At 31.9% G+C, this 11,049-nt stretch overlaps 1 protein-coding gene across 1 annotated transcript; it reads right to left on the bottom strand.

Annotated features, from left to right (window-relative positions):
• Nucleotides 1-9,242: 9,242 nt before the first annotated feature.
• LOC138337724 (uncharacterized) lies at nt 9,243-11,049 on the bottom strand. Its single transcript, XM_069288001.1, has 4 exons — nt 10,756-11,049; nt 10,557-10,607; nt 10,094-10,372; nt 9,243-9,992 (listed from the first exon to the last, which is right to left on the bottom strand). The coding sequence occupies exons 1-4, from the start codon at nt 11,047-11,049 to the stop codon at nt 9,243-9,245; spliced, it is 1,374 nt and encodes a 457-aa protein (XP_069144102.1).

Genomic DNA, 11,049 nt, shown 5'->3' on the forward strand with positions numbered 1-11,049 from the left:
TTTTTTTTATAAAAAAGAATCAAAGTCTTTGCAAGAATTGCTTTTATTTTGAGTGATACGTATTTCCTTCGTCCATTTTTTTTTTCATGTTACATTTTTCAAAAGCCAATTTGATTAATTCTTAAAGTTAAATTAAATTAAATTACATTAATTCGTTATTTTAAACTAAAAAATATAAATATTCAAAAACTATCTAAAAGGTGCAATAAATTGTAATCTTTTGCATATCAATATAATTCATTGTAAATTTGTAGTCAATTTTTTTTACAATTTGATTCTAAAAAGAAAAGTATGACAATCAAATTGGAAAATCTAGTAATTTTCTACCCCTCTAATTGTTTTATTACCTCTCCTAGTCAATTTGATCGTTTCTGAAACTTTGTTTGTTTGAATGATTTTTGTGTACCTTTACTAACATCATGAATATCTTTTATTGAATTTAGATAAAATGCATAGGTCATAAAATAAATATTGAATTTTTCATTCACCCTCAATTGCAAGAAAAGAAGTGTAATCAGGTACTAGTTTTTATCTGACGACTACGTGTCTGTGCGCGCGTATGTATGTGCGTGCATGCGCGTGTGTGCGTGTGCATATGTGCATGCGAGTGTGTGCATGTTGTTGTGAGTGTGAATGTGTGTGTGCGTTCGTATGTGTGCAGCATGTGTTCGTGTGTGGGATGTGTGTGCCTATGTGTATGCCTGGGAGCATGCGTGCGTAGGTGTGTGCGTGTGGTTTTCTTATTATAATTGTATGTTGAGCAATTTATAAATTTGCTTACATACATTATTAGAAACTACAACTTGCAGTTTTTAAATGTAAATGTACATGATTTATTTAATTTCATTATTATAATTAGAACACCTCTAACTGTTTTTTTTTCTTCCCTAGACAATTTGACCAGTTTTAATTTTCTTTTTTGTTTTTATAATTATGATGTTTAAATAAGTTTTGTGTGACTTGATTAACTTCATCAATATCTTTAATTGAATTTAGAGATAATGCATAGTTACCTCATTAAAGTAAGACTTGTTTTTTATTTATAAAAGACACTTTAACTTTGCGGGGTCCTAGAATCCCCTTAAACAATTTTAAAGTGTTGTAAATATCTATTTTTTCAGTCACTCGCATTGCAAGAAAAGAAGCGCAATCAAGGACCAGTTTTTATGTGTCACGAGTTAAATTTTAATTTTTAATCATTATTTTTATTTGCTAAATTTAGCTTTACGGTTTTTTCATTAATTTAGGTTTAATTATGTTTGATTTTTTTTAAAAAAAAAATCAATGTCTTTGCAAGAATTGCTTTTGTTTTGAGTGATACGTATTTTCTTCGTCCATTTTGTTGTCATGTTACATTTTTTAAAAGTCAATTTGACTAATTCTTAAAATTAAATTTTATTAAATTACATTAATCCGTTATTTTAAACAAAAAATATAAATATTCAAAATTAACTAAAAGGTGCAATAAATTGTAATCTTTTGCATATCAATATAATTCATTGTAAATTGTAGTCAATTTTTTTGTAATTTGATTCTAAAAAGAAAATTATGACAATCAAATTGGCAAATCTAGTAATTTTCTACCCCTCTAATTGTTTTTTTACCTCCCCTAGTCAATTTGATCGTTTCTGATTTTTTTAAAAAAAATTATGATGTTTGAATGATTTTTGCGTACCTTGACTAACATCATGAATATCTTTCATTGAATTTAAAGAAAATGCATAGGTCATAAAATATATATTGCATTTTTCAGTCACCCTCAATTGCAAGAAAAGAAGTGCAATCAGGTACTAGTTTCTACCTGACGACTACGTGTGAATGCGCGAGTATATATGTGCATATATGCGCGTATGCATATGTGCATGCGAATGTGTGCGTGTGCATGTGTGTGTGCGTCCGTATGTGTGCAGCGTGTGTTCGCGTGTGGGATGTGTGTGCGTATGTGTATGTCTTGGTGCGTGCATGCGTGCGTAGGTGTGTGTGTGTGGTTTTCTTATTATAATTGTATGTTGAACAATTTATAAATTTGCATGCATACTTTATAAAAACTACAATTTGCAGTTTTTATATGTAAATGTACATGATTGATTTAATTTCATTATTATAATTAGAACACCTCTAACTGTTTTTTTTCTTCCCTAGACAATTTGACCAGTTTTGATTTTTTTCGTTTTTATAGTTATGATGTTTGAATGAGTTTTGCGTGACTTGATTAACTTCATAAATATCTTTAATTGAATTTAGAGATAATGCATAGTTACCTCATTAAAGTAAGACCTGTTTTTTCATAAAAGACACTTTAACTCTGCGAGGTCCTATAATCCCCTTAAATAATTTTAAAGTGTTATAAATATCTATCTTTTCAGTCCCTCTCATTGCAAGAAAAGAAGCACAATCAGGGACTAGTTTTTATGTATCACGAGTTAAATTTTAATTTTTAATCATTATTTTATTTGCTAAGTTTAGCTTTAGGGTTTTTTCATTAATTAAGGTTTAATTATGTTTGAGTATTTTTTTTTAAAAAAAAGAATCAAAGTCTTTGCACGAATTGCTTTTGTTTTGAGTGATACGTATTTCCTTCATTCTTTTTTTTTGTCAGGTTACATTTTTTAAAAGTCAATTTGACTAATTTTTAAATTTAAGTTAAATTAAATTACATTAGTTTGTTATTTTAAACAAAAAATGTAAATATTCAAAAACTAGCCAAAAGTACAATAAATTGTAATCTTTTACATATCAATATAATTCATTGTAAAAAAATTTCAATTTTTTTTATAATTTGACTCTAAAAAGAAAATTGTGACAATTAAAATGAAAAATGTAGTAATTTTCTACCCCTCTAATTATTTTTTTTAATCTCCCCTAGACAATTTGATGTTTTTGAATCTTTTTTATAATTATGGTGTTTGATTGATGTATGCGTACCTTGACTAACATCATAAATAACTTTCATTGAATTTAGAGAATATGCATAGGTCATAAAGTAAATATTGCATTTTTCAACCATCCTCAATTGCACGAAAAGAAGTGCAATCAGGTACTAGTTTCTATCTGACGTCTACGTGTCTGTGCACGCATATGTATGTGCGTTGATGCGCGTATGTGCGTGTGCATATGTGCATGCGAGTGTGTGCGTGTGCATGTGCTTGTGCGTGCGTATAAGTGCGGTGTGTGTTCGCGTGTGGGGTGCGTGTGCATATGTGTGTCTGGGTGCGTGCATGTGCGTGTGCGTGGGTGTGGTTTTCTAATTATAATTGTATGTTAAACTAAGAACACTAAATAAGAGTTCATATAGTGGATAAATTTCTTGGGGAGAATCCTCAACCCGACACAGATGCTACTAACCCCAATAGTGATACTCCTAACCCAGATACTGATGCTCCTAACCTCATTGTTATAACTTATTAAAATTTCTGTGCTGATGAGATCAATAAAGAACTAAACAGATTGGAGAATTCACTCGAAAGAGAAGAAATATAGAGAAACTTTTCAAACATTAAGGAATGAACTTCCATATGAAAAATTCGACTTTTTTAACCTTAAAAAGTTGAGTAAGGCTTTGGAAGCTTCAAATGAAGAAGTTGAAAGAGTAGCCAACCAACTTAAGGAGGGTAATATTGAATTTCCATATCAAACCATTGAAAGTGACCTTGCTCCTTTATGCGTTGAGGAAAACAATTCGTCCGATCCTTGTGAAGGGTCATCTGGATCCCATAAATTTATTTTGGCTTATTTAAAATTCAATAACTTGATTATGTATTTGTAGAGTTAAGTTTTTTCATGTCTATTATTATGTTTAGTCTGTTTATCATGATTTTAATGTTTACCTTTGAATATGTTTATCATGGAATGGGATGAACTTTTAATTAGTACTTATTTCATTTCAATTTCTTTATCTTGCCTTTTTTAATTAGTTTTAAAAAGAATGTCTTATTTACTTTTTTGTCAACTCTTAATTTCTACTTTCCATATATCGAGTTTAGAATCACAAAAATAAAGAACATTTTGTTACACTTCACATATCATAAGTCTTTTTTATTTTCTCAAGTTTTATGTTAAGTCAAAATAAGATACAAATTGAAATGGAAGAGATAGCAGTAATTTTCCATTAGAAATTGATGCGTATGTGTTGAAAATAAAGCTAGTAAGAAAGATATGAATGGAGTATCACGTGTATCTATTTCTACATATGATAAACAATGTTACTTTATTATGATTGGTAAAACAATATTTACCTCCTAACATCTACTTATTCATATTAATTGTTCAATCATTTTTATTGTTAGTAAAAAGACAATAAACATATTAACTAGTGATATATATTAGTAAGAAAATTAGATTGTTTTTATTCTTATGATACTTTTCACTTGTTAGGTTTTGAGTATGTTTTACGAGTTTACAAATGCTCGAGAAGACATACAAATAACATACAAGTTTCAATGAAAGTTCTTTAAATTTTTTAGTACATTAATATAAATTAGACAATAAATATTTCTCTATTGTGAAAGCTAATAATGGAAAGTCTTTTATTGAGCATGACTATATTAAAAAATATAAAGAATTGAACAAGAGCAAATTTAGAAAATATATATAATAAAAAATTATTTACCTAAAAAATTATCATCAATTTACATATTAAATTTCTAACACATGTTACAAAAGAATGACACAATAAAGAATATTTTCAATAACCTAAATCTTACTAGAAAAATATGTCGTTCGTTATTACTATCTTTATGCATTAACAATGATACATAATAAAAGGAAATATGTCAACTTTAACATTCTATTTGAAGTGTTTTAAATACTTTTAATTATTATATTTCACTAATTACTTATTGAAGGGAAAGCTTAGTGACTGCTGAAATTTATATGTGCTTTTTATTAAAAATGTTTTGAAGTACTCCGTAGACAATAAAATTCACGTCGAGAAAACAATAATCAAGAAAGAAAAATATATAGCAACAATCGATTTTATTATTTCAAATGCGAGTGTTACAATCTCTATAAATCCTCTGAATTCGCCTTTTCAAATATAGATTCAAGGGCTTTAAAGCTTGTTCTTGAATCTATGATTAACTTGAACTTAAACTTTATCTTGATCTTGACTTTTATTTGAACTCAAGGGTTTCGAGCTTGTTCTTGAATTCGGTGGTCTTGATCTTGATTGTTCTTGAACTTGAATGCTTGAATTCTTAAACTTGTAGCTTTGTAGAGAATTAAATGGCGTTTGTACCACAAAGTTTCTCTAGCTTGTTGTTTAGAATTTTCTGTCCCTTTTTTGAATTATGAAGACCCCTATTTATAGTTTTAGAATAGAGGAGTTGCGATTGGAATAGGATTTCTTTCAGCCAATCAGATTGAAGAGACATGACATTTGGGCTTTATGGAGCGGGCTTGTCATCTTTGACACATGTCATGATTCTATTGGTTTTCTTATTTGACTTGGCATGCCACATCATCTGCAGACGTGGCGCCAAGATGGGCTCTAGAATGAGATGGGATTGGGTTTAACAAATTGGGTTCATCCAATGTAGCCCAAATCAATTAATTTAGACTTTAATTAAATCCATATTTATTGCACTTAAATCTTTAACTCAATTATATTATCCACAATATTTATTTGGATTAATATACTTATGAATTCAATATAATCTGAATCATTTTATAAATTTATATTTAATAAATTTTAAATGATTACAAATGCCTCCTGCTTCAAGTCTTGTCAAGATATTTTATCTTTTAAAGACTAGGCTTGAAGCATTAACCGGTTACTAAATTCACCATAGTTAAAAATGAATTATAATTGGATTAACAATTGTAATCCTACTCAATTTCATATTCCTATATATGGTTTATTGCCCAAACCAAAAGGAAATCATAATTCAATTAGGAATTGTAATCCTACTCAATTTCATATTCATATATATGTTTTATTGCCCAAGACAAAAAGAAATTGTAATTGAACTAGGAATTGTAATCCTAGTCAATTTCATATTCATATTATATTTTATTGCCCAAGCCAAAAAGAAATTGTAATTGAACTAGGAAAAGGATTCTATCCCACCACATGACATCTATAAATAGATACATTATCTCCATAATTTTATCTTCAATTACGGATTGTGAGCCTACGACAAAAAGGGCATACTCAAGGTAATTTTCCTTCTTTTTTTATTTATTCTCGTCACTTTTTTACAACTTGACATGTTTGTCGTAGAAAATTCATATCTCATTGTAGAAAAATCGAAATTATGAACCGTTTAATTTTACAAAAACTAGATTTATCGATATCTAACATAATCAAAATTCAAAATTTAATACCTTCAGAATCTTTTTAGATGATTTTTTGAAGTTAGCTATAGTTTCTGTCATTCTAAAAATTCGTCACTTTTTTACAGCCTGACATGTTCGTCGTAGAAAATTCATGTCTCATTGTAGAAAAATCAAAATCATGAACCGTTTGATTTTTCAAAAACTAGACTTTTCTATATCTAACATATCTAAAATTTAAAATTTAATACCTTCAGAATCTTTCTAGATGATTTTTTGAAGTTAGCTCTAGATTCTGTCATGCTAAAAATTCGTCAGTTTTTTACAGCCTGGCATGTTCGTCGTAGAAAATTCATATCTCATTGTAGAAAAATCAAAATCATGAACCGTTTGATTTTTCAGAAACTCGACTTTTTGATCTCTAACATATCCAAAATTCAAAATTTAACACCTTTAGAATCTTTCTAGATGATTTTTTGAAGTTAGCTCTAGATTCTGCCATGCTAAAAAATTTCAGATTTGTGTGACTTACTAAAAAAATCTCGTGTCTTGACGTAGGAACAGCGAAATCGCAATCCACTTGGTGATTCCTAATCTATGCATAAAGGTCTAAAACACATCCAAGATTCAAGATTTAATATATTTCGAGTCTCAAACATCTTGACGGGTAACAATCTCTCCTTCACTTCTTCTTTTTTTTTTGTAGATCAGCAAAAGGAATTTTCTTTTTATGGAGGCTACATAATGGAAGTATTTATCACATAAAAATGTGCTTAATGTCCATGCCTTAACAAAATAAATAAATAATACTCTCAAGGTGTTTCATGGCCCCGAATGCTTGACCAATTTGAAGCTTTAATAGGATACCATGTAACGCTCCCGCCTTGAAGATAACCTCAAGGTGTTACAAGGTTCTGAATGTTTGACCATGACGCTTTACTAGAATACCGTGTAACATTTCCGCCTTGAAAATAAACTCGAGGTGTTACAAGGTCCTGAATGCTTGACCAACTTGAAGCTTTAAAATAGGATACCATGTAACGCTCCCGCCTTGAAGATAACCTCAAGGTGTTACAAGGTCCTGAATGTTTGACCATGAAGCTTTACTAGAATACCGTGTAATGCTCCCCCCTTGAAAATAAACTCAAGGTGTTACAAGTTTTTGAATGTTTAACCATGAAGCTTTACTAGAATACCGTGTAACGCTCCCGCCTTGAATAACCTCAAGGTGTTACAAGGTCCCGAATGCTTAACCATAAAGCTTTACTAAAATACCGTGTAACGCTCCCGCCTTGAAAATAAATTTGAAGTGTTACAAGGTCCCGAATGCTTGACCAATTTGAAGCTTTAATAGGATACCATGTAATGCTCCCGCCTTGAAGATAACCTCAAGGTGTTACAAGGTCCTGAATGTTTGACCATGAAGTTTTAATAGGATACCGTGTAACGCTCCAACCTTGAAAATAAACTCAAGGTATTACAAGGTCCTGATTGCTTAACCAACTTGAGACAGGATAAATCCGTGAAAAGACCAGTTTAAGGTGCAAAGGGACAAATTTATCCACCTTAAGGCATGGAAATTTAAAGATCCTTTTAAAGATAAATCCGTCGGAACTCTAGCATAAGGTGAAAAAGGACAAATATTGTCCACCTTAAGGCATGGAAATTTAGAGATCCTATAAAGATAAATTCGTCGGAACTCTAGCTTAAGATGCAAAGGGACAAGTTTGTCCACCTTAAGGCATAGAAATTTAAAGATTCGTTGAAGGATAAATTCGCAACAAAGCTAGATTAAGGTGCAAAGGGACAAATATCGTCCACTTTAAGGCATGAAAAATTTAAAGATCCTTTTAAATATACACCAGTGAAAAGGTCAACTTAAGGTGCAAAGGGACAAATATTGTCCATCTTAAGGCATGGAAATTTAAAGATCCTTTTAAAGATAAATCCTTCGGAAATTTAGCTTAAGGTGAAAAGGGACAAATATTTTCCACCTTAAGGCATGGAAATTTAAAGATTCTTTTAAAGATAAATCCGTCGGAACTCTAGCTTAAGGTGCAAAGGGACAAGTTTGTCCACCTTAAGACATTGAAATTTAAAGATTCGTTGAAGGATAAATTCGCAACAAAGCTAGATTAAGGTGCAAAGGGACAAATATCGTCCACCTTAAGGCATGAAAAATTTAAAGATCCTTTTAAATATACACCAGTGAAAAGGTCAATTTAAGGTGCAAAGGGACAAATATTTTCCACCTTAATACATGAAAATTTAAAAAGATTCTTTTAAGTATACATCCGTGAAAAGGCCTAGCTTAAGGTGCAAAGGGATAAGTTTGTCCACCTTAAAACATAGAAATTCAAAGATCTATTGAGGGATAATCCGCAACAAAGCTAGCTTAAGGTGCAAAGGAACAAACCTTACGCACCATTAGGCATGAAATTCAATTACATACGCATTTGGAGGCTTCTACTTATATACTTGAAGTCTTACCTTCATACTTAAAGTATTTGAATACTTCAACCTGTATACTTAGAGAATTTGGATACTTCAAATAATAAACTCGAAGAATATAAAGACTCCAATTTGCATACTTGATCTAATTTAAATACTTCCACCGTACTAATAAGAGATTCATATTTAATAAGTGTTTGCCCCTTCCATAAACCCATCAATACTTCGTGCAAGTCTTAAGTTTGATGAGACAAAAGATAAAAATAAAAATATACATCGCTTTGACTTTCATGCAATAGATCAAGTGGGAACATTTTTTTGACACTCATGCAACTGAACTTAAAATATGGTTCTAAGCGCCTACATACCTCAATATAGAGGATCAAGTTACAACGTAGTTCTGGGGATTTGAGTGATTATTCTTTTTTTTTTGTGGTTGTGTCGTACACAGTTTATATTATTGCGGGCAAGGAGTGACATGCAGTTTAGGCTCGTACCTTAAGGAGCATCATCTTCCTTCAAGGATAGTATCTCTTTAGAAATTGGGCATTAATAGGACCGGTCCTTAAGCCATCAACATCAACAAGCTTGTAAGCACCATTTGAATATGATTCTTGTACGACATATGATCCATCCCACTTTGAGGTAAATTTGCCCCCAGACTTGTGCGAAGTAATGATTGGTCTTCTTATCGCGAGAACTTGATCTCCAACTTGAAAGCACCTCAAGCGAACCTTCTGATTAAAAGCACGAGATAGACAAGCTTGATAACATTCAAGGTTCTGTTGGGCTTCTAACCTCTTTTCATCAAGTGCTTTTAACTCAGCAATACACAATTGAGCATTTTCTTCCTCAGTGAGCCCTTCTTTAATAGAAAGTCTTAAGGAGGGTATTTGACGCTCGAGTGGCAGTACTACTTCAACTCCAAAAGCAAGTGAATATGGTGTTGCTTGAGTTGGTGTGCGATATGTTGTCCTATATGCCCACAAAGCTTCTTCCATTCTTTCATGCCAATCCCGTTTGGATTTGGAGACAACTTTCTTGAGCAGATTGCATAGAGTCTTATTGAATGCTTCAGCAAGACAATTAGTGGCAGCATGGTACATAGAAGATTTACGCAGTTTAAAGTCAAAAATATCACAAATCTTATTCATTAACTTGTTATCAAATGGTTTGCCATTGTCTGTTATTATATAGCGAGGGTTGGGTGCAATACTTCGGGTGGCTGATGAATGAAATTCGCATGAAATTGACAAGCATCGCATTTCCTGGCATAATATAAGCAATCTTTCACCATGGTTGGCCAGTAATACCCCATTCTTTTTATGTGAAAATGAAGTTTTGGTCTAGATTGATGTGATCCACATACTCCAGAGCGTGCTTCTTGCAGAGCTTGAATCGTTTCTTCCTCTCCCAAATATCGTAATAACATACCCTCAAATGATCTTCTATATAATGTATCCTTGTAGTAAAGGAAACGAGGTGCACGCCGACATATGTCAGTCCTTCTTCGTGGATTTTCTGGAAGTATCCCATAACATAGGTAGTCAATGATGGGTTGTCTACAATCTTCCTTCGCAGCTTCAACAATGGCGATGATATGATCAAGCTTATTTTCAATATATTCTTTCTCAATTTGACGGTGGCACTATCCATTTTTTACAGACAATTACTTGTGTTTCATCAGGATGGGTTAGCGTTGAAGCTAGAGTAACCAATGCATCAACTTTCTTATTCTCTGTTCGACGCACATGTTGAAGGGTTACGTCCCCAAGCCATCTTATCAACTTTTGAGCATAATCATGATTATGTCGCAATTCGGGCCTTTTTACCTCATAACTTCCTAAGAGTTGATTAGTCATCGATTGAGAGTCACCAAAGACCTGTAAATGTAATTGTTTCATGTTAACAGCCATTTCAAGTCCAAGTATCAGTGCTTGATATTCAACGACATTATTGGAGCAACATTGTTTTAGAATAAAAGAGAATGGTAGAATCTCTTCTTGTAAGTGATGAACACCACGCCAGCACCAGCTCCGCCGCGATGTGCAGCCCCGTCAAAGTACATTTTTCAATTAACATCACATCTTCATCAGGAAACTCATCAATTAACTCCCAATCATTTGGTATAGGATGGTCTGCTAAGAAATCCGCTAGTTCTTGTCCCTTCACGGATTTTTGAGGGATGTACACAATCTCAAATTGTTGGAATTGGAGGTACCATCTTGCTAGTCGGTCACTAAGGATAGGTTTTGACATAACAAACTTGATGGGATTTGCTCTAGAAATAAGGCGGACAACATGAGCTTGAAAATAATGCTTCAT

Source organism: Solanum lycopersicum, chromosome 8 (genome assembly GCF_036512215.1).
Source record: "Solanum lycopersicum chromosome 8, SLM_r2.1".
In the NCBI taxonomy this organism is placed as follows: Eukaryota; Viridiplantae; Streptophyta; class Magnoliopsida; order Solanales; family Solanaceae; genus Solanum; species Solanum lycopersicum.

Bases quoted from the DNA above. Each gene is read 5' to 3' on its own strand.
- LOC138337724 (XM_069288001.1), bottom strand. From the start codon at position 11,049: ATGAAGCATTATTTTCAAGCTCATGTTGTCCGCCTTATTTCTAGAGCA. The intron at 10,608-10,755 runs GTGCTGGCGTGG...TTACATTTACAG, and splicing joins TGCACATCGCGGCGGAGCTG to GTCTTTGGTGACTCTCAATC. The intron at 10,373-10,556 runs GTAAAAAGGCCC...AAAAATGGATAG, and splicing joins AACTCTTAGGAAGTTATGAG to TGCCACCGTCAAATTGAGAA.